Source organism: Pygocentrus nattereri, chromosome 12, assembly GCF_015220715.1.
Source record: "Pygocentrus nattereri isolate fPygNat1 chromosome 12, fPygNat1.pri, whole genome shotgun sequence".
Classification (NCBI taxonomy): Eukaryota; Metazoa; Chordata; class Actinopteri; order Characiformes; family Serrasalmidae; genus Pygocentrus; species Pygocentrus nattereri.
In genome coordinates this window covers 35,316,846-35,344,113 of record NC_051222.1, presented here as the reverse complement: position 1 = coordinate 35,344,113, position 27,268 = coordinate 35,316,846, and the positions used below count along the sequence as shown (strand labels likewise).

Here is a 27,268-nt window from a genome sequence, read left to right as displayed (position 1 = left end):
AATGTATATGCGTGTGAAGCCAGACGATCGAATACTGTGTGTGTGTGTGTGTGTGTGTGTGTGTGTGTGTGTGTGTGTGTGTGTTCGTTAGTTTTGGTAACAGAGAGAAAAAGTAAAAGTAATAGTACAAGTGTGTGGAGGAAGAAGCTAAAGTTATTTTAAAGGTTAATTTTTATAGACTTGGACATCTGCTGGTGCTGTGTAAATACTGTCACAGAATTATTTAAAGTCAGAACACTGGTTACTATAGCACAACATAAGCACACTACTACAGCACAACAAAACTGCTAGAAAACTTGGTACTTTCTGTGACGATGCAGTGGGCACTGGTTGCAAAATCAGTAGTTCACCCTATTTGTCATGATTGGCCCCTCCCAGTCCTGTCCATGTGCTTTGTGTTTTGGATCTTCCATGTGCATTTGTTTTGGTCCAGCCCCCTTGTTTCTTGACTCCACCCCTGATTGTTTTCACCTGTCCCTTGTTATCCCTGTTTTATAAGGTCTGTCTTTGCCCCTTGTCTTGGCTGGTCTTTGTTTGATCGTGCTGTTTGTTTGATGTGTTGTTTGAACTGTTTATTGTTTGTCATCATTCAAGGATTCAAGGATTCAAGGAGATTTTATTGTCATTTGCATCACATGGTACATGAGGTGGAACGAAATTAAGATCTCATGGTCCAGTTTACACCCAAGAGCTGTTATTAAAATAGATAAATAAATAGAAAGTACACAAGAGAGGGAGAGTAGGAGAGTAGGCAGTTAGCAGCAATATGAAGTCCAGAGTGCAAGTTTGCTATAGCAGCATGATATTGAATTAGAGCAGTGGATAAAGTGTCTAGATAAAGTGTCTCAGTGCGGTTTAAAGTGACAGTGCCTGTAACAGTACTTGTTCTTGTAAGTGTCAGTGCAGTGTGTTCAGTTGGAATTTAGGAGCCTTACAGCTTCTGGTATGAAGCTGTTTCTGAGTCTGGTTGCTTTGCACTTGATGCTCCGCAGCCTCCTGCCTGAGGGGAGCGGGACAAAAAGTGCATGTGCTGGGTGGGTGGGATCCTTCCTGATGCAGGTAGCCCTTTTCCTGCATCTGGAGGTGTAAATGTCTGTGGTGCTGGGGAGGCTGACTCCAGCAATCCTCTGTGCAGCCTTCACCACCCTCTGCAGTGCTTTCCTATCTGTAGCAGAGCAGCTTCCATGCCACACGTTGATGCTGGAGCACACGACGCTCTCCACCACACATCTGTAGAAGGAGGTGAGGACTGCCCTCCCGAGTCCAGCTCGTCTCAGCCTCCTGAGGAAGTAGAGCCGCTGATGTGCCTTCCTGACCAGAGTGGAAGTGTTGTTGCTCCAGGTGAGGTTGCTGCTCAGGTGTACACCCAAGTACCTGTAGCTGTCGACCACTTCCACCTCAGAACCTCCAATGTGCAGAGGGAGGTGGTCATGATGGCCCCTTCTGAAGTCCACAATCATCTCCTTCGTCTTCTTTATGTTGATGCAGAGGTTGTTTTCTCTGCACCAACCCTCCAGGTGTTCCACCTCCTGCCTGTAGTTGGACTCATCTCTGTTTGTGATGCATCCAACCACTGCTGTGTCGTCCGCAAACTTCACAATATGACAGCCTGGATGGATAGGTGAGCAGTCATATGTAAGCAGTGTAAACAGGAGGGGGCTCAACACACAGGGGAGCCAGTGCTGAGGGTTATGGTGGGGGAGGAGATGTTGTGGATCCTCACAGACTGCGGCCTGTTGGTCAGGAAGTCTAGGACCCAGTTGCACATGGAAGAGCTCAGTCCAAGTGAGGAGAGTTTTGTTATCAGGGTCTGAGGAATCATGGTGTTGAAAGCAGATGTGAAGTCCACAAAGAGCATACGAACATAGGAATCCTTCTGCTCCAGGTGGGTGAGGGCAGTGTGGACCACAGAGGAGATGGCATCCTCTGTGGATCGATTCCTCCTGTACGCATACTGGTGTGGATCCACAGTGACGTTGATGGTGGCTTTGATGTGGGTCTGAACCAGTCTTTCAAAGCACTTTGTTACTATCGGCGTGAGGGCCACTGGCCGGTAGTCATTTAGACCCGTCACTGCAGAGCTCTTGGGGACCGGGATGATGGTGGCAGTCTTCATGCAAGTGGGGACTGCTGCCTGGATGAGGGAGGCGTTAAAGATGTCCGCCAGGACGTCCGAGAGCTGGTCGGCGCAGTCTCTTAGCACCCTTCCGGGGATGTTGTCCGGGCCAGCAGCTTTCCGGGGGTTGATCCTCCTCAGCGTCCTCCTTACTTCTGCTGGTGTCATGCTGAGGGGCTCCTCTCCTGGTGAATGTGTGAATTTGGTGCTGGGGGGGTGTCAGGATTCTCAAAGTGGGCGTAGAACTTGTTGAGAGCCTCAGGCAGGGATGGGTCTTTGGAGCTTTGTGCAACGTTGGATTTATAGTCCGTGATGCACTTGATGCCCCTCCACATACTCTGTGGATCCTGGGAGGAAAAGTGTCCCTGGATTTTCAGAGCATATGCTGCTTTTGCCCTCTTGACTCCAACAGTCAGCTCTCTTCTAGCCCTCCTGAGTTCACCTGAGTCCCCAGACCTGAAGGCAGCATCCCTGGCTTTCAGCAGAGAACGCACCTCTGCGTTCAGCCAGGGCTTCTGGTTCGGGTAGCAAGTCACAGTCTTGGTGGTAGTGACATCCTCCGTGCACTTGCTGATGTACCTGAGAACAGCAGATGTGTACTCCTCCAGGTCCAGCTCCCCCTCACACTCAGCAGCCTCTGTATATGTCTGTATATATGTACATGTCTGTATATCTGTCTATCCATGTTGGCTCTATGACCCTGGACCGTTTTGACCACGACCCTGGATTTGCCCATGATAAAAGTGGCTTATCTCAGCGTGTGTGTCCGCCTCCTCACTCCCCCACGTTACATTATTCCACATGTAAGTATATGAGAGTATATGACATTGTTGCTCCATGCATTTTAAGTATTATTACACAGTTATTAGAAAACACAAAATGCAGAGTAAGACCTAACAATTATCATTGTTGTCAATCTTTATATCCTCCAAAGAGCGTCTCAGTGTTCATCAGTCCCTCTGGTGAAATAGTGGAGGGCAGTTCAGTGAATCTGACCTGCAGCAGTGATGGAAGCCCACCTGTGGGTGAGCACACTTGGTTTAAGGAAAGACATTTGATTGGAAAAGGCAAAGATTACACTAAGATCAGTTCATTGGATGGTGGAGAGTACACGTGCAAGTCCAGCAAGGCCGAAGGTTACCACTATTCTGTTACGGGACGGCAGGGACATGGACCCAAGTGCAAAGATAAAAACCTATGAGAAAGGGTGTTAAATAAACGTACTGAGGCAATGACACGTGAATTTGGAACGTTTGGGTTGAGACAAAGCAGAGGCAGGCTCGATCTGTCGATGTACTGATAAGCGATATATGGAGTTACCGTTGCGCCACTGGGAGGCACAGGTGACAATGGGTACAACACCTCAAGGAATGGGAAATAAAAACGTGGGAAAAGGGCAAACAGAGGAAAGGCTGAAAGCAACTCGAACAAACTAGAAACAGGAGATAAAAGATATTGAGAAAACAAGAGACTTCAACTGTAATTCTGAAGGGAAGGCGGACTTTGTTTCACTTGCTTGCTCTTAGTCCTCTTCTCTTTTCTTTTTGTTTTCCTTTCTGTTTGTATATATGCATACCATACTGGTCCCCCCTCTACAAAAGGTGTGACAACAGGCTGCTGTTGCCTACAGCCTTAAGTAGAGGAGTCCACAGGTGTGTCAAGGTGGGCCTAATCAGTCCCAGGCCTTCTGGGAATTGGAGTTCCCTGAAGTTATAGTATTTTATCGCCGTTGCCTGCTGCTGGCGGCTGAATCCTTTTGGTAAGGTGATGATCTCTTGATCTCTATTTCAGTCGTCCCCTCTGTGGTCCCGTATGTAGCTGTCGTGGCTGTTCTTTGTGGGCTTGCAGCTCTTCTCACTGTACTTGTCTGGTAAGAGTCTGAGCCCATCTCAAAACCTTTGAAAATAAGATTAATTGACCCTTATTAGTCCCACAATGGGGGAATTTCACCTCCGCATTTAACCCATCTGTGAAATATATATATAATCCATCCATCCATATAATTTTATTACCAGGTGTTGTAACAGCCCCACACATTAGAATAAAAATTGCTTGATACCAAACATGCAGCTGCCAGCACATCTATGACAAATATGGAAACTCAACAGACCAGGAACACTCCATGTGCAAAAACATTAAAAGATCTCACACAATTACTGGAGTTATACTAAAACCTTCAAACTGCTACAACGTGAACACTGGAGCTAAAATCAAAATGGTTTTAGTCCCTAAGGCTGGTCAAAAGTAGGAAAGCAAACTAGAACAGACAAATGACTAAATACATTCATTATGACTTCTTGTATAAGGATGTTTTATCACTTGTCTGTAAAGCACTTTGAGCTGCCACTGGCATGAAAAGATTATATAAATATATTAGTAGTAGTATTGTTATTATTACAATGAGAAATCTAAATAGCACTTGCATCCACATTGTAATTGTGGTCAGAGAAAAGGTTTGAATCCAAAAAAGACACAAAAACACAAAAATCACAAACATAGCCTGGCAAACAGTCCAAAGGGCAAAGGAAAAAAGAGCCAGAGTCAGAACCAGAAAAAATTCCAATAATCAGAAGAATAAAACCCATTGGCGGCTTTTGGAACAAGTAGCTGAAAGGACCGGCCGTTTTTGGTCCGTTCATGAAGAGGAACCAGAGAGTGGATCACCTGTCCTGTGGAAAGTCTCAGTTGCAGCGGGAGCGCTCGGTGCAGAAAGACAGAACCACTCTCGTAATCAATCAAAGAGTTTATTAAGTCTTCTGCACAAAGAAAGAAGGGCACTCCTTCTTTTATACAAACACGTCCTGCCCTGTTGCGTACAAGCAAACAGGGTGGACCCAAATAAGTTGTCTAACAGTCATGAAATGCTAAGCTGACACTCACGGACCACCGGAACTGCCCAAAGGAGGGGGGCTTCTGCTCTGTGTATGATAATCTTACCTATGAAAGAGAACAAATGGTTCTGGACAGAATGTTGTCCCGATAAGAGGAGCAAGTTGTTTGTGCAAACTGCCAAGGACAGTAGCTATGCTTGCTGCAAAGTCTGCTTAGAGCAGAGTTGGAGCAGAGTTAACCCTTTCATTCCCCTCTTTTATGCCTCACCAACTGGTGAGGCATAACAGGGCTAGTTACTGTGGTGCGTGGGAACACACATACATATGGTTGGTGCTGGAGATGAGAGGCTGGTATACGGGCCGCGGGGGTCGCATCGCAGAGGCCAGCGTGTAGACCCTTTCCATGAGGCATCTGGAAAAACAAGGACCCAAACACAACAACAGCAAAACCATACAGATAATGGGGACAGCCATGGCAAAATAAGGAGTAAGTAGTTAATAAGGAGTTAGTAAGGAGTTAGTAAGGAGTTAGTAAGGACATATTTAAGAATGTACTGCAAACATGTAGCAAAATCTGTAGTGTTGCGAGTTTTAGAACAAAAATCCTGTGATAAAGAAAGAGAATAATTAATGTGAGGGTAATCATAATGAGTAACATTCAAACAGTCAGGAGATAGACAGGTGTATGCTACAGCCTGCAGAGTAGCAGAGAGATCCTGGGGGGCCGTGACCATGGAGTGCTTGTTCACACTGGAGGGCATCAGGTGACACACGTAGCAGAAGTCATTGGTGTACTGCTTGGCTGTCCAGTAAGCATACTGCCAGAAAACGTTATCCATGGGGGATCCGCCAGCACGTTCCACCAGGCACAGGATTAATATTAGTTGCAACATACTTCTGTAACACAGGACAGGTTAGAGATAGGAAACAAAAATAGTTAGACGTCTAACATGTATATACATCACTGCGGGGCTGACTGACATCTGGAGGCATGAATCCACTGTAGAAAAAGATCGGTTAATACCCCCGTGCGTGTGACAGCGAGTACAGTAGTGGGTTCAGAGAAAGGGGAGTCTGAAAAACCCTTCCTCTCAAATTTCTTGACCAATACCTGATTGCCCGGCTTAAAAGCATGGGTTGGGACCTTGGGAGGGTCTGTGATAGTTTGGTTGACCCTCTCCCAGTATTCATTCAGAACAGTTAACAACCCTGCGGTGTACTTGCTGCGACGCACATCCAAGTCCGCCGTTCCCCCCAGAGCCGTTTTCTGACGCCATGGGAGGGGGAACGGACGTCCCATGACAATTTCATACGGCGACAGACCACCCAGAGTGTCTGTGCGCGCCATCCGCAGTTTGGCCAAAACTACAGGTAAAACCTTCACCCAATTAGTGATGTTCTGCGTCTGCATGGCCTTTCATAACCGCCCTTTTATAGTCCGATTAACCCTTTCGACCATACCCGAGGATTGAGGGTGATAGGGGATGTGGAAAGCCCAGTCTATGCTCAGGTGCTTTGCGAGCATCTGTGTGACTTTGGAGGTGAACGGTGTGCCTTTGTCGGAGTCTATTCCTAAGGGGACACCGTAACGTGGTATGATTTCTTGGCATAGTTTTGTCACGACTGTATTTGCATTTTCTTTATTGCATGGGAACACCTCTGTCCAACAAAAGATTTATCTACTAAGACCAGTAAATATTTGTACGGCCCTACAGTCGTCATGTGTGTGAAATCGATTTGCCATTCTTGGAAAGGTGTTTCCGGTTTAGGAAGAACTTGGTGCGGTCCGGCCGGTTTTGGGTTATTCTGTGCACATGTAAGACAACGGTCTAATATGCGATCAACGGCAGAGTTCAAATTGTGAATGCAAAACTATTCGGACATGTCACGCTTTACCCCTCTTCGTTCCCGATGCGAAATACCATGAAAATCGGGAACGAGGAACGGAACACAATACCTCACAATGAACTAGTCTAAAACCACAGGCTTTGTACTAAGCTTTTCATACCCGAACAGGTGCAACAAGTTAGTATTTCTGACACAGAGAGCAGTGATTGTAGTGAGAGAGAGGGCTGAAAATCATGTGATCCCCCTGGGGATTCTGGGAAATGGTGTCACTAGAGGCCTCTGAGCCAAGGGATGCATGACAGTAACACATGAGCACAGTTCCAGAACAATACACAACACTTAAACAACAAAAAAACTGACCTTCCAGAGGGGAAACAAGGACCAAGTTCTGAAACATAACACTTAAAACATCAGGGTGCCACACCAACATGATTCATTAGTGAGTTCAGTTGAACCAGTACAACCAGCAAGCTCAAAATTGTTAAGTAAATGTCCAAATCAGATCTTTCAGATGAGAAGACATGGTACAAAACTCCCTACACACCAGTACAATGCAGTGCCCTAGCTTCATTATAATGGAGAGCTCCCCCTTCTGGTTATTTACAGACCTGACCATAAAGCAAAAGAAAATAGCCACCAAATACATGGCAGCAGATGAACACATAAATCATCATATGATCTGGGGTCATAGGACAGCTTATTTTTAAACTACAGTCAGGATGGTTTATCAAATCAATTATTAAACTAGTGAGGATCCCTGAACTCCTTCAGTCTCTCTACACCTTCTCTACCCATCCTCTGTCCAGATCGCTGACCCTAAAGCTCAGGACGACACATACTCAGCTCTTCAGCCCTCAGCCAGATCCTCTGATGATGTGTACCACACACTTGCAGTAAGTGTCTCTTCACAAATCCTCCCTCTAGATCTGTGAAGAACTCCTACCTTCTTCATTTCTCCTCCTCTGCTTCATTCTCTCTTTCCCTCACACAGGCTGTTCAGTCCAGCTCTCCTGATGACCCGTACACAGCTCGGGAACCCTCAGTCCGGCTCTCCTGATGACCCGTAATGTTTAGCAGACACAGCTGTGCTGCTGGAGTTTTTAAACACCTCAGTGTCGCTGCTGGACTGAGAATAGTCCACCAACCAAAAATATCCAGCCAACAGCGTCCTGTGGGCACTGATGAAGGACTAGAGGATGACCAACACAAGCTGTGCAGCAGCAGATGAGCTGTCGTCTCTGACTTTACATCTACAAGGGGGACCGACATGGTAGGAGTGTCCAATGGAGTCACAGTGAGTGGACACAGTGTTTAAAAACTCCAGCAGCACTGCTGTGTCTGATCCACTCAGACCAGCACAACACACACTAACACACCACCACCACGTCAGTGTTACTGCAGTGCTGAGAATGACCCAGTACCTGCTCTGTGAGGGTCCATGGGGGTCCTGAACACTGAAGAACAGGGTAACAGAGTATCAGAGAAACAGAACTACAGAGTGCAGCTATACAGTAAGTGGAGCTGATAAAGTGGACAATGACCATAGAAACAAGGAGGTGGTCAGAATGTCACGCCTGACTGGTGTATATTTGTATATATGTAGTTTTGTTGCCCTAAACTTTGAACCATCTCTATGTACTGAAGCAAATTTGTCTGAATGAAAACTCATACAATATTTTTATGTAGCAGAATTTTCCATTACATGAGTGAAAGATCTGACTATTTTTTATAATTTGTGAAAAAAATTAAAGCTCAAGTTCCACATGATTAGATAGATTAGTGCAGAATCGTCTGTTTTGTGCTTGTGTTCTGAACAAAAAATTACGTTGAAATAGCCGATAATGAGATGATGCTTATCATATTAAATACACATATCATAAAGGCTGTAGCATGTGAGCTGAAGCACTTTACTGTAGTAAATGAGTTTACAATTAAAACAAAAATCTGTAAACATTTCACCGCATTTTTAAACTTCTGTTTGTTTGGTTTGAGCGAGAATTTACCATTTAACAAAAAAAAAAAAATCTTCATTACAATTTATTATGGTAATTGATTATCCTTCATCTCCAGCAGAGGGCATCATCAACTTTACATGGGCTGAGCTGTTTAACTGCATTTACCTTGATGGAAAAATGTGCCCTCTATCAGGCAGTTTTAATAGTGAATCCCTTCTTCTGCTGGTGTCTGATCTTCACACAGTGTGCAATAAACCTGAAAGGTTGTAAGAACAACCTGTAAAAGTTGTAATAGGTGCAAGAACATGTTCAGTATATATTTATATGATGTGCACTTTTGACATTGCACAACTTTTCAAGCCTGCTTGGGTCTATAAAGATGAAACGGTGCGCACAGGAACACTTTGGCATCCATACAAACCTTCTTTTTATTTCAACAAGTGTGATAAAACGGGTACCAAAATATACACTCTGGTTTCCACAAACAAACTTCCATGTAGGCATAAGTTTTCCTCTCACACGAATCTTCACCGACAGACACTCCAACAACATATCAGTAATATGAATCAAACAAATTCTTAATAAAATCTCAAACAGTCCTTATAAATACAGCTAAAATGGCCATAATACAAAGCAGTCAACTGTTAAAGAGCTTTAAAGTTTATAACCCCTTTAGAGTTGTATTTCTGCATGAATTTGATCTAAACCTTCATCACATTTTCACACAAGCTATAAAATCAGGACAACTAAATTAAACAAATGAGACAAAAATATTAGAATCGGTCATTTATTTATTGAGGGAAATGTTCCAATAGTAATTATGGCAAAAATATGTGAATCTTTGATTAGTCCTGCACATTAGATTGGTGAAGCTTTAGCCCTCCATACAAAACAGCTGAAGGTCTGTTGTGCTGATGGGTTTCCTCCCATGAATTGCTGCTTCTGGTCTTTTCATCACAGTTCTATAGGATTAAGCATTGTTGGATCTCTTCGAGAGAGCGGCGGGAGACTGGGGGTGGCCGAAAATTTTAGGGCTGTCGCTGGGCAACATGGACTTTCAACTCCCTCCACAAATTTTCTATGGGGTTGAGGTTTGGAGACTGGCTAGACCACTCCAGGACCTTAATGCTCTTTACAGAGCCACTCCTTCGTTGCCCGAGCGGTGTGTTTGCGATCATTGTCATGCTGGAAGACCCAGCCACGTTCCATCTTCAATGCTCTCACTGATGGAAGGAGGTTTTGGCTTAAAATCTCACGATACAGGGCCCCGTTCATTCTACCTTCAACACAGATCAGTCGTCCTGTCCCCTTTGCAGAAAAACAGCCCCAAAGCATGATGTTTCCACCCCCATGCTTCACAGTAGGTATGGTGTTCTTGGGATGCAACTCAGCATTCTTCTTCCTTCAAACACGACGAGTTGAGTTTTTACCAAAAAGTTCTATTTTGGTTTCATCTGACCACATGATATTCTCCCAATCCTCTTCTGGATCAACCATATGCTCTCTGGCAAACTTCAGACGGGTCTGGACATGTACTGGCTTAAGCAGGGGGACACGCCTGGCACTGCAGTATTGGAGGCGTCGTGTGTTACTGAGGGTAGACTTTGTTACTTTGGTCCCAGCTCTCTGCAGGTCATTCATCAGGTCCCTCCGTGTAGTTCTGGGATTTTTGCTCACTATTCTCATGATCATGTTGACCCCACAGGATGAGATCTTGCGTGGACCCCAGATCAAGGGAGATTATCAATGGTCTTGTATGTCTTCCAGTTTCTTACAGTTGCTCCCACAGTTGATTTACACACCAACCTGCTTGCCTATTGTAGATTCACTCTTCCCAGCCTGGTGCAGGTCTACAGTTTTCTTCCTGGTGTCCTACGACAGCTCTTTGGTCTTGGCCACGGTTGAGTTTGGAGTCTGACTGTTTGAGGCTGTGGACAGGTGTCTTTTATACCGATAACGAGGTCAAACAGGTGCCATTAATACAGGTAACGAGTGGAGGACAGAGGAGCTTCTTAAAGAAGTTACAGGTCTGTGAGAGCCAGAAATCTTGCTTGTTTGTGGATGACCAACTACTTATTTTCCACCATTATTTACAAATAAATTCTTTAAAAATCCCACAATGTGATTTCCTGGATTTTTTTTTCTCATTTTGTCTCTCATAGTGGAAGTATACCTATGATGAAAATTACAGACCTCTCTCATCTTTCTAAGTAGGAGAACTTGCAAAATCAGCGACTGACTAAATACTTTTTTGATCCTGAATTTCCTCCATTTGTACCCAATTTCTCTGATTGGTGGAGTCTAAACTCTTTAGAGATGGTTTTGTAACCTTGTCCTGCCTTAGGAGCATCAACAACTCTTCTTCTGAGGTCCTCAGAAACGTTCTTTGTTCATGCCATTGTAGCAGACTGGAAACTGTAGTTGAGACCAGGCACACACACCCCAGGAAGTGGAGATCTGAAGGTTTATTCCTGAATAAAAGTAGCATGGGGCAGTAGTAAGCTCAGGCAGCCAGAATAGCGCTCTCGCACTCCCCATACAAGCATCCACTATGCTTCTCTTATGTTCACAAGACATGTGTAATAAATTATAATGCAAACATATATAGCAAACTGAAGATTAACTAAAACTTTAAACAGTCTATAACTGATTTCAAGTTACAATGCTTAAAGTATTACAGATTAGCTTAAAAGATTCTCAACTCTAAATAAATGCTGTACACAACAGTGCCACCAGGTGGTGCTTGGGAGACATAAACAAAAAAAGAACGGCATTAATACAACTTATAAATGCATCGTGACCGTATAGCATCTTAACTAACATATTAGAGGCCGACAGATCTCAGATATTTCATTTAAATCCACTTTATAAACGCATAAGGTATGAACATACCTGAACAAAAGTAGCATGGGGCAGTAGTAAGCTCAGGCAGCCAGAATAGCTCTCTGGCACCCCCTATAGTCAAACGTGAGCTAAACATCAAAGTTCTGTTCAAATTCATCATAAATTTATCACACACCATTAAACACATTCTGGGTCCCTAGCTTTACGTTCTATGTGGCATTTTAAGCGAAATTCATGGCTTTTATATGTTTAGTTAGACATTTTAGGAGGAGAGGTATTCAGCATCCACTCTGCTTCTACCAACCCGGCTAAAACTGCCACGTGGGCTTGCTCTGGGTCTCACAGTAATCGAGGCCCCAGCTGCAGTCTCACTATTCAACTACTAACTTTTCATTACACAAAGACATCAATTAGAAAACTGAAGTAAAGTTCACATTACAAATATCTCAAAATTATTACAGCAAAACAAATAAAAAAAGTGAATAATAATAAATAAATAAATAAAAATAATAACCTCAGCTACACCAGGATACACTTCCTCAAACATGTGTTGTGAAGATCAGACTGTGAAAGATCCCTGGGTGGTCATTCCCACCTGGGTGGGCATTCACACCTGATTGCCATGCTATTTATTGAAAACACCTGGCACCAACTTCAAATGATCTCCTAATCCTAAAGGTTCACATACGTTTGCCACTCACACAATAAATAATGAGTATATAATGGATAAACAACACCCTGCTCAATTCAACCTGTATGTTTAATTAAAATACATAATAATGCTGATTGGATCTGTGGTTGATTTTGTGCTTATGCTCTGTTAATGCAGAGGGTGAAATGTTAGTTATAATGGAATTAGTGGACCACTGTCCTTCTCAATCCCCTCAAACTTCCCAGAGTGCGGCCCCCCCAGGGTGCTCTGGCGTATGGCTTACAAAATAATAAATAATTAAATAAATAAATAAATAAATAGCTGGCCTGTCAACTGTAGATGCTCTTTTTATTAAAGTTCATATACATGGCTGTAATTTTGAGATGGGATGCATATGAGATCAGTCCACCTGTGAAGAACCTTCACCCATTTTCAAAGGAAAGAGGAACATTATCTGTAGGGTCTGTACCGAGTTTCTTTTGTGAACAGACTTTCGGTCGAGTGTGATTTATTCCTTTTTTTAACATGCCACAAAGTGAACAGACACTTTTGCTTCATGCTAACTGAGCCACAGTGACTTCCACTTTTTTACATCATGCTTGGTCAGGCCGCTGCTTTCACAGGTTTTTGAGATGGTCTAAGTTTGGGTGTTGAGGTTTTGCTGGTGAATGTAGGCCGATATAACTGGGTGGATGTGAACTTTCGAGCTCATGCTTGAGTTCCCTGTATTTACACGGTGCAGTGTTCACTTCCTCAGTCAAACCACATGTGATTAGTTCCTCGCCTTTAACCTAGTGATGCTTTCTTCAAGTGTCTTTGCTTCACCGCCACCTCAAACTGCTGAACTTCACTGTAGCTGTAAGGTGTGATGAGCTTCTGAAGAGAAAGTGTGATCATTTCCATTAGCAATGAAGGTTCCTCAGCTGCTCATTTGTGTTGTTCTCTTGGGTAAGTTGTACTTTTTTTCAGCCTTTTACGCACAGCATAGGAAAAATATACATCTTGACTTTGTGCATTTTTACTCATTCAACAGTAAAGAGGTACAAAACATCTGGGGAAGAAATTCATGGCTATGAAAGCAGCTCAGTCTCGATAACATGCTCGCATTCTTGGGCTGGCAGTAATAAGAAGTACTTCTGCAAAGACCCATGTGAAACAAATGTGGATATTCTGATAGACTCCACCAAGAAATCGTCTGGTAGATATCGGTTGACGGATTCTGGGACGGGAGTCTTCACTGTGGAAATCGCTCGACTGAGTAAGGAAGATGCTGGGAAATACTGGTGTGGAGTGGACAGAGTTTTTAGTGATACGTATAATGAAGTGATCCTTACAGTCCTTGATGGTAAGATTGACATTATAGAGAAAATCTGATTAAAAATCGAGAACAAGCTGCAACTTTGGCTGTAAAACGAAAACTACGGAGGCCATTAATGAACACAAGGAGGTCTTCTGTTTACTTCATTTCCTGCTCGCTCTCTCTCTCTCACAGCACCACAGACCTCTCCATCACCGAGCTCCAGCACTCATCTTCCAACAACAGTTACTTCTCTAGGAAACATTTCAACATCTAATGCCACGTTTGCTGCAGGTACTCGCACAAACACCTGTAATCGTAGTTATATGAGCATTCAACTCTCCTCCTGAGTGACCACTCTGCTCTTATAGTTTCTGTTTCAGCTCCAGCAGCTTCAGATCAATCTAATAACGCCAAAACAACAGGTGAGGAAATTAAAATGTCTTTAACTTGCTAGTGATTTATGATCTATGTGATTGCAAACCCTAGTGAACATGAGCAAGTCTCAACTTTAGCTTCTGTCACCATGGTTACAGAGTGCAGAGTGACTCAGGCTGGCACTCTCGACTGACTCAGTGGCAGCTCTGTTGTGGTTTTACTTCAGGAAGTTGTGGCTCAGCTAGCTGAAAGTTACAGGGGGGTTGTGCAGCATGCTTGTAGAGAACATGACCACATATACTGTACCGGTTGCTCTAAATAAAACATTAAAAATACAGTAAGGCAGAATTTTAGAAGTTACAAGAGATTAATTCATTTTTGTATGTGTTTTATTTGCTTTGTCAGACTGGCGGACTTACCTCATTGTCTCTGTATGCGTCTTGTTAATGACATCGGTGGTTTGGATTCTGGCGTTTTTAGGCTTATATTACAACAGTAAGTCGTTACCCTTCATTTCAAGCAATTACTTTTCGTGCAATAATAATTTTGTGTGTGTGTGTGTGTGTCAATTGTGATTAATACTACATGAAAGTATGTAGACACCCACACATCACATCTTGAACTTTTCATTCCAAAACCACAGGCTTTAATGTGGAGCTGACTTTTAAGTGGAAAACAATGCATTGTCAGCTTTTACTAAGTGGTGGTTCATTATCATATTCTGCTCCCAGTATTTATAAATATATATGCAAATGAGGCAAACAATTATCTTGTTATGGGCACTAAATGGGACAATTATCCCTCCAACACCAAACTTTACTGTTGGAACTATGCATTCTGGTACACAGTATTGCTCTGGTATCCTCCAAACCCAGGTTTGTCCATCAGACGAGCAAATAGTGAAATGTAATGCATCACTCCATGCTCCAGAGTCTAATGGCGGTATGCTGGTGCACATCTCCAGCTCATGTCTGTGTAACTCATGTGGTCCTAGACTGAAATGAAATGAAAACTTTGTGGATCTTTCTTAGATGATGGTTACATATAGTTGCCAACCTTAGTGAGAAGACTGAAGAGAGGTTTTTAGCTGGGTGGAATTATTTTGCAGATGTTGCTTCCACATTCAGTTTGTGAGCTTGTGTGGCCCACTGCTTTGCCCCTGAACTGTTGTTCCTAGACACTTCATTATAATGGCCCTTAATGTTGACATGACAGAGATTTGATGAACTGATATGTTAGAAAGGTGGCATCTTGTGACTGTTCCAGTTTGGAAGTCCCTGGACTCTTCAGTTTGATCCATTCTACTGACAGTATTTGTCTTTAGGGATTGCATGACTGAGTCTTTTATTTTATGTACCTGTTAGCAATGACTGCCTGAAATATAGGCTCACCGGCCACTTTATTAGGTTTATTAGCTTGTTAAGACAAATAGCTAATCAGCCAATCACACGGCCACAACTCACTGCATTTAGGCATGTAGAGGTGGTCAAGACGACTTGCTGAAGTGCAGACCGAGCATCAGAACGGGGAAGAAAGGGGATTTAAGGGGCTTTGAACGTGGCGTGGTTGTTGGTGCCAGACGGGCTGGTCTGAGTATTTCAGAAACTGCTGATCTGCTGGGATTTTCACACTCAACCATCTCTAGAGTTTACAGAGAACGGTCCGAAAAAGAGGAAACATCCAGTGAGCGGTCAGTTGTGTGGACGAAAATGCCTTGTTGATGTGAGAGGTCAGAGGAGAATGGGCAGACTGGTTCCAGATGATAGAAAGGCAGCAGGAACTCAAATAACCAACCAGAATCTCTGAGGAATGTTTCCAACACCTTGTTGAAAGTGTGCCATGAAAAATTAAGGCAGTTCTGAAGGCAAAAGGGGGTCCAACCTTTTACTAGCACCTAATAAAGTGGCTGGCTAGTGTGGGTGTCCACATACTTTTGGCTGTTTATCTATATTGCTCACTCATTTTCATCAATTTGTTTTCTGCTGTACAGTATGTGCTCATCCCATCCTGGAGTCCCAGTGCTGCTCAAAAAGTAAAGAGGTGAGAGAACTGGGGGGGGGCTTCTGCAATCAAAGGACAGGTCTGGCCATGCTGACCTAAGCAACACATCACATTTGAATGTATGATCCCATTAGGCTTGAAAAGAGCACTTAAACAATCCATTTTAATTTCATCTTTTACAGTTTGATGCATCTGACTGTGATGGAAATTCATTTGGAAAGCAGAGTTCAGTCTCCCGTAGTCGTCCTCCAGCCGCTGAAGACACGGAGCCAGACTACGAGAACATCTTTAATGCTACAACCAAATTCCCTGCAGAGCCGAATACATACAGTAATCAGTGGAAATAGAAAGATTACATAGAGAACTGTGTAACAGTCACCTTTCATTTATTCCATTTCCAGTTAACACAGACAATAAGTACACATTATTTACACGTTTAGCATCAGAAACGAAGGAGAAATCACATGTAACAGAAAATGACATACGATACTCAACCATTAAATATGATACAGCATTGTTCATTTCCTCTTTTCAAGAGAATCGCTTTCCGTTCGTAAGACAACCTGCAGGAATATTTTTACCCAACAACAAAGTTCATTCTTAGTAGTGGGTTTTGCAGTTCCTGCTTCTCATCCTCTGAAAACTCCTAAACACATTCGGCGATGTTGAGGTCTGGACTCTAGAACAGCACAGCAGCTTTTTGGTTTGATAATTACTTTTTGTCCATTTCTTTTTCTCAGATCTTCTTGCCAGCTATAAGAAACATTTCCACCTCACAGACAAAAACACTTGTGCATTTTTTTTTTTCAGCTTTGAGGTAAGAGTGGAGCTTGATCATCTGAAAGATGAAAGCTTTAAGTGCTGTTTATCTGATAAGGAAGGTTTGGTGGCCTACCAGGTCTTGTATTATCAGCAGTCCCACTTTCTCTCTCAACTTTTTGAGCTCAAGGTTTGAAAGAACCCCCCCCCCCCCTTTCTTGCTTTCCCTTCTTATGAAACCATCTAATCTACAGAGAAACATCTAGTCAAACCATGAGAAACAAAGTTTATTATGCTTAACTTACAATTTTCACAGTAATTTCAGCATGAGCTATTTTGCATTCATTAAAACAGAGCCAAAGGGTAAAGCTGGCTGTCTTTGCATTGCATTAAGTAGGTAAACAGTTTCTTCGGCAGGCGCAGTCTGAAATGATGAAATCACTAGTGCTGAAATGCTCTATTTAAAAGAAATAAGAAAAAATCAATACTAGGGGAAAATAAGTCTGTCATCTAGAAGAGCTGAGAGATGAGGGATGAAGGATGGGTGAAGTGAAGGTTAATGAGTTTTTCGTTTTACGCTGCTGTAGATTGCTGAAGGATTGTCTACTGATTCACCTTCATATCTGCAGAAAAAAGAAGGGAAAAAGGTTTGAAAATACCCTGCACTGTAAGACTAGCTTCCATTGCTCTTTATCTGAGCCAATCAAATACCACATTTAAACTGAAGGAGAAAAAAAAGTGTTGTGTTTATCGTGTGTTTATGTAGATGCTCAATATGCCTATTTCAATGCAACTTAATTGAGTGGGAAAGATTCTATTTAATCTAACCTTAAAACCAAAAACCTAACCTTAACTTAACACTAAATCTACACCTACTCCTAAACTTAATCTTAACTCTGGCACTAAACCTACACTTTTAACCTCAACACTAAACGTACACCGACTGCTGAACTTAATCATGACCTTAACTTCAACACTAAATCTACTCCTAAACCTAACTTTAAATGTCAAGACTATACTAGCATCTTCAGTTCAGCTCAATCATAACAAAATGTGCAGTTAGTGTTTGAGGGGTGTGTTGTAGAAATTCAGTTTGAGAACAATTTTGCCATTTCAGAAGCTTGCTGAACAAACAGAGAGGTATTTTACATAGGATGTGTGCTATATTGCCAAAAGTATTCAGTCACCCATCCAAATCATTGAATTCAGGTGTTCTAATCACTTCCATGGCCACAGGTGTGTAAAGCTGAGCCCCTAGGCCTGCAGACTGCTTCTACAGACATCCCGTGAAATTTCCTCACTACTAAATATTCCACAGTCAACTGTCAGTGCGATTATAACAAAGTGGAAGCGATTGGGAACGACAGCAACTCAGCCACGAAATGGTCGGTCATGTAAAATGACAGAGCGGGGTCAGCGGATGCTGAGGGGCATAGTGCGCAGAGGTCGCCAAGACTGCCGGTCATTGCCAGGAGAACGGTACTTGACTGACTGCCTGACTGTCTGACTGCATTGTGCCGAGTGTAAAGTTTGGTGGAGGGGGGATCATGGTGTGGGGTTGTTTCTCAGGAGTTGGGCTCGGCCCCTTAGTTCCAGTGAAAGGAACTCTTAATGCTTCAGCTTGATGTGGAAGAACTTGACTGGCCTGCACAGAGTCCTGACCTCAACCCGATAGAACACCTTTGGGATGAATTAGAGTGGAGACTGTGAGCCAGGCCTTCTCGTCCAACATCAGTGTCTGACCTCATAAATGAAAACACCTCAAATGCTAAAAAAGGTTTTATTTAATCAAGGTGTCGCTCGGTCATCAGCTCTTGAGTTCCACCTGTTATGGGATGGTGGTGAGGCAGACCCAAGCGTAGAACTGAAAGCCAGCATAAAAAAAGGAGTAAGGAGATATATGGGGCAACAGAGTGTGTGTTTGGTGTTGCTAGTGAGGTGACCTGGACCCATTTTGGAACCGCCACTGTAATGATCAGCTGTCCACACTGCACCACTAGGATAAACCGGCGACAATGAGCAAAGCACCTCAAGGAAGGTGGAAATAAGGAGGCAGGGACAAATGGCAAAGGAAATGCCACAACAGGCACGCACAAACACAAGACTGAGTTAGAAAAGGGCGAAGTAAAAGATGATCAGAGAACAAGACACTTCCTCTGCAATCATGAGAGGAAGGTCAGCTTTAGGTTTAGCTGGTTTGCTCTTCAAGGAGCAAAGACTTGTGCATGGCTTGGAGCTGTTTCTTGTTCTAGCCTTCTTTTGAACAAGTTTTGGGGCAAGTTTTTACCAGTTTTGGGGCAGTTTCAATCTTTTGTTTTCCAGCTTTCTTTTTTACAAAGGTGTGACAAACACTGGCGTTTGGTGCCGCCTTAAATAGGGGAGCTCACAGGTGAATAGGTCAGCCTGATTAGTCCATGGCTCCTCACCGCCACCGCCCTCTGCTGGCCACAGGCGGTGCAGGCTGGGCGCCTTGCTGCCATCACCCTCTGCTGGCCACAGGCGGTGCAGGCTGGACCCTTACACCACCGTGTTAACAGGACTAAAAATATGTTTCTAGTTTAAAACAATTCCAGAGACATACAGGTTCTCTTTTATACAGTGCTGAACATTTAGTTTTACACACCGTGTAAATGTTGATAATCTGCGTGTATCTCACCTGATGGGTGGGGAGCAATGATGGAATCTGACACTGGCATACTGAACTTCGTCTTCCTGAGACTCTTCTTTTACCTCCACCTCCACAGCAGCCATACAGACAGATGTTTTTACTGGAGAACTCTCAGCCTTGCCGTTTTCTTCTGGTCTACTGGCTGAAACATTGGCATAAACGTCTTCCTGAGAGGCTGATCTGTTCAGTGCTGCATCAGTGGTTGCAGATCTGGCCCAAATCTCTGAATAGACTGTATCCTGTAATATGAGAAAAGAAAACACTGTAGAAACTCAGACTTTACCTGAAATAATAAGATGATGGATGAATTGAAGGGTGATGACAGGACACATTACATTAAATAGGATTATGTAACTAGTTGACAGCATATTTTTTATAATTTTATATTCTTAGAGGCAAGATGCATCACTTTTGCAGCCATTCCTGGCAGTTATTTCAGTTCAGCGCTGCCGCCGGATGTTATGCACAGTAGAAAAATAACATGACTTCCAAACTGACCATTCATATTAAGATCAAAAGGTGTCCTACCTCCACATTTGCACAAATGTGCCTCTAACAGCAGATTTAAAATAGTATTTTTAAGTTAAAAAAAAGTATTTTTTTAAGTTCTGAAACAAATAAAGGTGTAGATATAACACTGCCATCTAGAGGATGGAAAGAGGAAAGGTAGCGTTCATTCCTTGAGAGCTCAGTTTTTAGTATGTAAAGCTTCACTTACCACTAAGAGGTCTTCACTCTTTTTAACTCTTCTTTTATTTCTGGAGTCAAGAGAGAACATGGCATCATTACTAGAAGATTCTTTATTTTGCTTCAAATGCTTTTTCAACAGCACTAGAACAGTCTCTAACCTTTACGTAGTAAAAAAAGGCCCAATCCCAACATCTAATGGTTTTACTGGTGGTTTTGGCCTATTTAGACTCCACATTTAAACTCTATAGGGGACATTTGTTTTCATATTAAATATGAACTATCTTGGCAATGTTGACTTCTTTCTGTAAGAGGCTGTCTAAAAGTTTATCATAATGATTTGCCTTTTTGGGATTAGCCCCCTTTTTTCAATGGGAGTATACATGTGAAAATAACCCAGGCCTCAGGAAGTTAGATATTTGAATACCGTATTAAGAAAATGCTGATAACACCAAGGACAATCACTCCACATCCAACTCCAGCAACTGCATAAATAACAGCATATGGAAACCCTGCATGAAATTGAATGACAGTCACATTTTTAAAAAATTATATAAAAAGGTAATGTGATTAAATAAGACAGTTTAGCTAGTAGATCAGAGGTAGCATTACTGGACCACAGTGATGTCTACAGCATTGTTGTTGTTAATAAGGCTGCATTTCATTACCTTTTACTTCCACTGACACAGCTGTTGCATTCTGAGCTCCATGCTGATTCCGAGCCTCGCAGTAGTAAGATCCACTCTGTAGAGGACTGTAACTGTGTCCAGATCCTACAGGTGAGGTTCCACCTTCTTTAAACCAGGTGTAGATCTTCACAGGTGGGTTTCCATCACTGCTGCAGGTCAGAGTCACTGAAAAGCCCACCAGTGTGTGTCGAGAGGAGCTGATGGACACCGAGACGTTCTTTGGAGAATCTACAGCAGACAAGATAAAATGGGAAAACATATATGAGAAAATATGTTGTGGAACGTGAAAAATGAAAGAGCCTAATAAATCATCAATAACTTACAGAACACAGTTAAATTCACAGCAGTGGATCTTCTCTGTCCATGATCATTCCGACTCTGGCATGTGTATTCTCCACTGTCCTCAGATCTGATGTTGGGAATGCTGTAGGTTTTTCCTTCTCCTACTGATGTTGATCCCTTAAACCAAGTGTACATCTTCACAGGTGGGTTTCCATCACTGCTGCAAGTCAGAGTCACTGTACTGCCCTCCACTATTTCACCAGAGGGACTGATGGACACTGAAACGTTCTTTGGAGGATCTAAAACAGAAAGGAATAAAAAGTAAATTATCTTTAAATACATTTTTAAGGACCTAAACCTTGCTTTGATTTACGTTGTGGAACAACAACAACAACAACAACTCACATCTGACTCTGAGGCTGTGAGCAGTAGAGCGGAGGTGTTGAGATCCTCCCACAGCACAGCTATAACGGCCTGCATCCTCACTGCTGACCGTCTGCAGGTGGAGCTGGTTGTTCTTGATGGTCTTTGTGGTTAAAGGACGTCCATTTTTGTACCAGATGAATGTTGGGTCAGTCAGACTGCAGGTGGTCTTACATGTCAGATCTGCTGTTTCTCCCTCTGTCACTTCTTCAGGAGCTTCTACACGGAGCTCTAAGACAATGAGATAAACATCAAATCAGGAATGAAAAGCTGCGCCTAGTCAGACAATTCTGTGTTAAACCATGCTGTTCTCAATCTTTTTATTCTCCTCAATTTAAGGCTCTATTAAGGGTCTCTATTAACTGTGTAATCACAGAATGACAATACATGCAACAGTGTAACTACTGGTGATATATTTTTATTGTAATAGATGCCTTACAGTAATGCAGTTTATGAAAACACATGTTTAAATTTATTTTCTGTGTAAAACACCAGTGTCTTAATAGTTCTAAAAGCATTATTGTCTAGTATGTAATTACACATGTATAATAAGGTTCGGGTAACTACGCTGGAAAGAACAGCTGTATTTACAAGTCTTTTCTGATTGTAACCGGAGGTGTGGAATTACCTACATTATGCATTTTGCCTACTACTACCTCAAAAATGATGTGTAGATTACCAATCTGTTATTTCAATTTACCTACATAACAACTACACAGAAAGCATCCACTCTTTTTAAAGTGAACCAGAGTCACATGACAGATAATGAAGGTATAATTACCACCATTGCAGAATGGGTTAAAGCCACATCTGTGGTTAGATTACAATACAAACTCAATACTACAGCAGAAACATAGTTAGACCATAGAACCTGTTACAAAAGTCAGAAAAGATCAATACCAGATTAGCCTGTTACACTTGAGTCAGTACATAACAATGGTGATAGTTTAACATGACATTTTGCTATTATATGTGCATAATTATGGGCACATATTGACGTTGACATTTATATTAACAAGTTCTACTACTGGTCAGCTTTAATAGTGAATAAATCACATGCAGTTACATTGTGGTAGCATGTATCATTAATATGTAATTACACATTAATTACATACACTATTTTCAGTGGCGTTATTTTCAGCTACAGTAATGAGGAACTTAAGTAAAATCCAGGGTCATGTTGTGACAGGCATGACATCAAGTTAAAGGCAGTAGAGCAGATAAACATCTAAGAGTGCTGCATGCAAACACATGGGGTATGTATTTGTTCACATTCACTGCAAGTTTAACAATTTTCACTTGTGTAAAAAGGTGAAAGGTCACGTTATGGATCACTTCTCAAACTCATGTATCATCTATAATCCCCTGTTGACCAGTTGCCAATATGGTTTGAATGTTGGCCGTGCGAATGCAATTTTCAAGTAGGGAAATATATATTTTCCAGTTTGTGACGCTGCTTAAATGCAGCATTATTACTTAAAAAATGGGATGATTAACTCACCTGTAACTCTGAGCTGAACTCCAGGTGTACCCACCCATCTTTCTATTTCTACATTTGTTATGATTCTGAAGTAGAACTGATGTTCATCCTTCTTCATCACATCACTCAGTTTGAGGGAGAAGCGTTTCTGCTCATCAGTTAAACACTCGACTCTGCCTGAATAATCTGGGCCTTTACTCAGATCAGTCGGCTCCACCCCTGGAACTGGGTCTATGATCGAGAAAGTCTCTGTCACTGTGAGACCTTCTGGGTGAGTAAAGGTTCCGTTCATAAACACTGTGGATCCTTTTAAAGCACAGATTTCCTGTTGGTTGTACTTCACACTCCACTCTGTTCCAAAAGCTCCTGAAACATATGATGCATGAAAGAGCTGATTACAGAGTCTGGAGCCCATAAGACAGTCAGAGTTACTGTGCACTTTTCAAACACGTTCCTACAAGGTTTCTTCAGAGCACAGCCAAAAGAAGAACTTCCTAAAATATCCTATTAAAGTGTGGCTCATAAAAACACCTTTTGTGAAAATAAAAGGGTTAAATATTGAAGTTTTTTAGTAACAGCCAAGCACTTATTTTTGTGAGTGTAGCTCACAGATTCTCCTCCTTTTGCCATTTTGTGCCACTACAGTGAAAAGCTGACCTAATTTTCTGCAAAAACCACAAAGCACAAAGCTTGACAAGTTGTGCAGTCACATGGTGGGTGAGAGGATGTGGGGGGGCTCAGCAAACCAACGGAAAAAGGGGCCTCATTAAGTGTGAACATTCAGGACTATTTCAGCTCTGAGAAACGTCATAATTCAAATTATCAATGAACAGTCGCTTTTAGAAGTTTGTTCCCCAAAAAGTCTAGTTAAACAGTTCGGACTCACCCAGAATCACAGACAGAGAGACCAGAGAGAGGCGCAGAAGAGCCGTCCTCAGTGACATCATTAAACAAATCTGCACAATAAACAGCACTCAGTCATTTTTATGAATTCCTCTTTATTGGCTCATAATCATCACATTCGTAAGGCTGATCTGCTGAAACCACTGCAGCAAGGATGTCTTACTCTAATCAGACACAGCAGTTCAGTTTATCTGTTACTATTCAGTACAATTTCATCTGAACACCAGTTTTTCTACAGACTATCACAAAAAGAAGCTTTACAGAGATTCTGTCCCAGGTCTGTGCTGAATAAGTTAAATATCAGAAGCATAAGTGCAAAACTGGTCTTCGCACTGGTTTCAATGACATAAAGAATGTAACGAATATCAATATGATACTACTAATTAGGTACTAATTAGTTAAGTTCAACATGTATGGCACTCACCATATCAAGACGAGCCTCTTTCTGAGCACCCAAATAAAACCAAAAAGACTGAAGTGTCTAAACGAGTGAGACCATTTCAGTAGCGGTGTTTGCTGATGTGACGCTTAGATGTGGGTGGTCTTACTGGTCTGTGTGCATGGGCCCCACCTCATGAGCAAAGGCATCAAACCAACCACAGCCAGAGTACAAGTGAATGTGCTTCGTCATTCAAAAAAAAAAATTAAAAACCTCCCAGTAAGCTTTTAAAATCATAAAAGCTCGCATAGCTAGCAGTTTGTTTTTTCTCTTTACTGTTAAAATGCCAATAGGCTCTTAATTCTGAATGTTTTCATAAAAAAATCTGGCAATGTATATTAATAAAGTCTCCTGCATCTCAGAACATATCATACTATCAATGGTTTAGTTCTTGTCTCCCCAAAAACGGAAAACCAGAGCCAATTCTGTAAATTTAGCAAAGTTAATGCCAATCCAGAGAGGCTATTCATTCATGCTGATCTGTTAAAAAGTTGTTTATTAGAATGTCAGTCTTATTCATCATCTTTAATAATCTGAACTAAACCTGCTTTATCTCACTGCATTAGTTTAAGGCGAGGTTACTCTTGCTGGCACGTGGTCCTGCTACAAAACCCTGACCTTTTTTTGAGTTTGAGCTCAAACCGCGAGCTCTACATTCAGGCTTTGTAGAGGCTTTACTGAGAGCCATAAATGTGGCACCCATACATGTCTCAGCCACACACACACACGCACACACACGCACTATTTTCATAATAGAGTAGAACTTCATGATTGCTCAAAAAGTCTTTGAAGTACTCTAGGTAGTTTTAGATTTTAAAAATAAAAGATATAATAAAATAAAACACTCAACCCACTATAACTATTTACTGATAAAAGGCACTTTTCCTTCATATGTTTCCTTTATTTATTCGGTACAGAACTAAAAATTCTAGATGGTATAATGATATCTCAGTATAACTGGACATTATAACATCCTTTATAAGCCCTTATTGGGCTTAATCCTAAGCTTATTACATACTATGGCTCATCATTAAGTAACTACAAGCAAACTGGCCAAGCTACTCTGAGGTTATAGGTAGTGTATAATAAAACTGGGCCCAGCAGTGGGTCCTGCCCTTTGAAGGGGTTATCCCTTAATGTATCAGGGTTATTACACATCAAGTTTTATTATTCAGTAATTAATTGGACTATAATACAAACTGGTTGACCTTCTGGTGGATCCTGGACATTTAAGAGCTTGAAATAGCTTTACAAAGTACAACTGAATAGCCAGTTAATTAGCAGCTACTGGTTTGATAAGTGCTGTACAAGGGCATTACTATGCACCCTATTCTAAAGTGGAACAGAGCACCTTATCGATTGTCATTTAATTAACTGTGAAAGTCGGTGTGGGGTGTGATTACTGTGGATATTGTGAAGGGTCAGATGTTCCAGAGTAAATAAGTGAGTAAATATAATGATTTTATCCAGACCAGTCTACTGAAACATTATTTAAGATGACTATGACTCTGTCTTGAGAGGCTTATTGATAGTGAGATTGACTGGCATTGTAGCCTAAAACAAGCTTGACAAACTTTACAATGATTAGTTGACCACTGTGATTACAACTTAATTATTCCATCCATCCATCCATCCATCCATCCATCCATCCATCCATCCTCAACTGCTTATCCAATCACTGGGGCAGCAGCCTAAACAAAGAGACCCAGGCCTCCCTCTCCCCGCCACCTCCTCCAGTTCTTCCGGAGGCATAACAAGGCATTCCCAAGACAGTCGAGAGATATAACCCCTCCAACGTGTCCTGGGTCTTCCCCGGGGTCTCCTTCCCGTCGGACATGTCAGGAACACTTCCCTAGGGAGGCATCCAGAGGCCATCCTTACCAGATGCCCAAACCACCTCAACTGGCTTCTCTCAACGTGGAGGAGCAGCGGCCGCTTGTATCTGCAATCTCATTCTTTCGGTCACTACCCAAAGCTCGTGACCATAGGTAAGAGTCAGAACATAGATTGACCGGTAAATTGACAGCTTTGCCTTCTGGCTCAGCTCTCTCTTCACCATGACGGACCGGTATAGGGTCTGCATTACTGCAGACGACACACCAATCCACCTGTCAATCTCTCACTCCATCCTTCCTTCACTCAGGAACAAAATCCCAAGATATTTAAACTCCTCCACTTGGGGCAAGAATTCACTCCCGACCTGGACAGAGCATTCCACCCTTTTCCGACTGAGGACCATGGTCTCAGATTAGAGGTGCTGATTTTCATCCTAGCCACTTCACACTCCACTGACGCAAACTGGTCCAGAGAGAGCTGGAGGTCCTGGCCTGATGATGCCAACAGGACCACATCATCTGCAAAAAGTAGAAGTGAAATCCTGAGGCCACCATACTGGACACCCTCCGCCACTTGGCTGTTCCAAGAAATTCTGTCCATAAAAGTTATGAACAGAATCTGTGACAATGGACAGCCCTGGCGGAGTCCAATCCTGACTGGAAACCAATCTGACTTACTGCCGGCCGTACGAACCAAGCTCCTGCTCCGTTTGTACAGGGACTGAATGGCCTGTAACAACAAATCCCTCACCCCATACTCCTGGAGCACTCCCAACAGGATCCCCTGAGGGATGGGGTTGAATGCCTTCTCCAAACCCACAAAACACATGTAGACTGGTTGGGCAAACTCCCACGCACCCTCCAGGACCCTGGTGAAGGTAAAAAGCTGGTCCAGTGTTCCACGACCTGGGCGAAACCCGCATTGTTCCTCTTCCAGCTGGGATTCAACTATCAGTTGGACTCTCTTCTCCAGTACCCCTGCATAGACCTTACCTGGTAGGCTGAGAAATGTGATCCCCTGATAGTTGGAACACACACTCCGGTCCCCTTTCTTAAAAGGCAGGACCACCACCCAGCCTGCCATTCCAGGGGGACCACCCCAGATGTCCACGCGATGTTGCAGAGGCATGTCAGCCAAGACAGCCCTACAACAGCCCTCTGCCAGACGTTCCCAACTATGA

At 42.6% G+C, this 27,268-nt stretch overlaps 2 protein-coding genes across 3 annotated transcripts; one reads left to right on the top strand and one right to left on the bottom strand.

Moving 5' to 3' along the window:
• Positions 1 to 13,091: 13,091 nt before the first annotated feature.
• On the top strand, positions 13,092 to 16,436 carry LOC108443871 (CMRF35-like molecule 1). 2 transcript variants are annotated; one of them, XM_017724757.2, is made up of 7 exons: positions 13,092 to 13,194; positions 13,280 to 13,504; positions 13,739 to 13,837; positions 13,915 to 13,968; positions 14,327 to 14,416; positions 15,912 to 15,961; positions 16,105 to 16,436. In XM_017724757.2, the coding sequence occupies exons 1-7, from the start codon at positions 13,155 to 13,157 to the stop codon at positions 16,267 to 16,269; spliced, it is 723 nt and encodes a 240-aa protein (XP_017580246.2). In that variant the 5' UTR covers positions 13,092 to 13,154; the 3' UTR covers positions 16,270 to 16,436. The 2 variants fall into 2 exon arrangements, with proteins under 2 accessions (XP_017580246.2, XP_017580245.2); XM_017724756.2 differs by having other exon boundaries at positions 13,280 to 13,591.
• An 848-nt stretch (positions 16,437 to 17,284) lies between these two features.
• Positions 17,285 to 24,323, bottom strand: LOC108443862 (sialoadhesin-like). The gene is made up of 11 exons (XM_037543308.1): positions 24,238 to 24,323; positions 23,797 to 23,866; positions 22,932 to 23,276; positions 21,413 to 21,661; positions 21,049 to 21,306; positions 20,705 to 20,953; positions 20,464 to 20,548; positions 20,068 to 20,107; positions 19,338 to 19,588; positions 19,069 to 19,190; positions 17,285 to 17,304 (listed from the first exon to the last, which is right to left on the bottom strand). Exons 1-11 carry the CDS (start codon positions 24,238 to 24,240, stop codon positions 17,285 to 17,287), a joined length of 1,692 nt encoding a protein of 563 aa, XP_037399205.1. The 5' UTR covers positions 24,241 to 24,323.
• Between the last annotated feature and the right edge of the window lie 2,945 nt (positions 24,324 to 27,268).

What these genes read in the sequence shown, in the direction of transcription:
- LOC108443862 (XM_037543308.1), bottom strand. An exon ending in AGTTCAGCTCAGAGTTACAG is followed by an intron (nt 21,662 to 22,931) that starts GTGAGTTAATCA and finishes TCATTGTCTTAG; the next exon opens with AGCTCCGTGTAGAAGCTCCT. An exon ending in TGTGAATTTAACTGTGTTCT is followed by an intron (nt 20,954 to 21,048) that starts GTAAGTTATTGA and finishes TGTCTGCTGTAG; the next exon opens with ATTCTCCAAAGAACGTCTCG.
- LOC108443871 (XM_017724756.2), top strand. Translation starts at nt 13,155, where the DNA reads ATGAAGGTTCCTCAGCTGCTCATTTGTGTTGTTCTCTTGG. An exon ending in CATTTGTGTTGTTCTCTTGG is followed by an intron (nt 13,195 to 13,279) that starts GTAAGTTGTACT and finishes CTCATTCAACAG; the next exon opens with TAAAGAGGTACAAAACATCT. An exon ending in GATCCTTACAGTCCTTGATG is followed by an intron (nt 13,592 to 13,738) that starts GTAAGATTGACA and finishes TCTCTCTCACAG; the next exon opens with CACCACAGACCTCTCCATCA.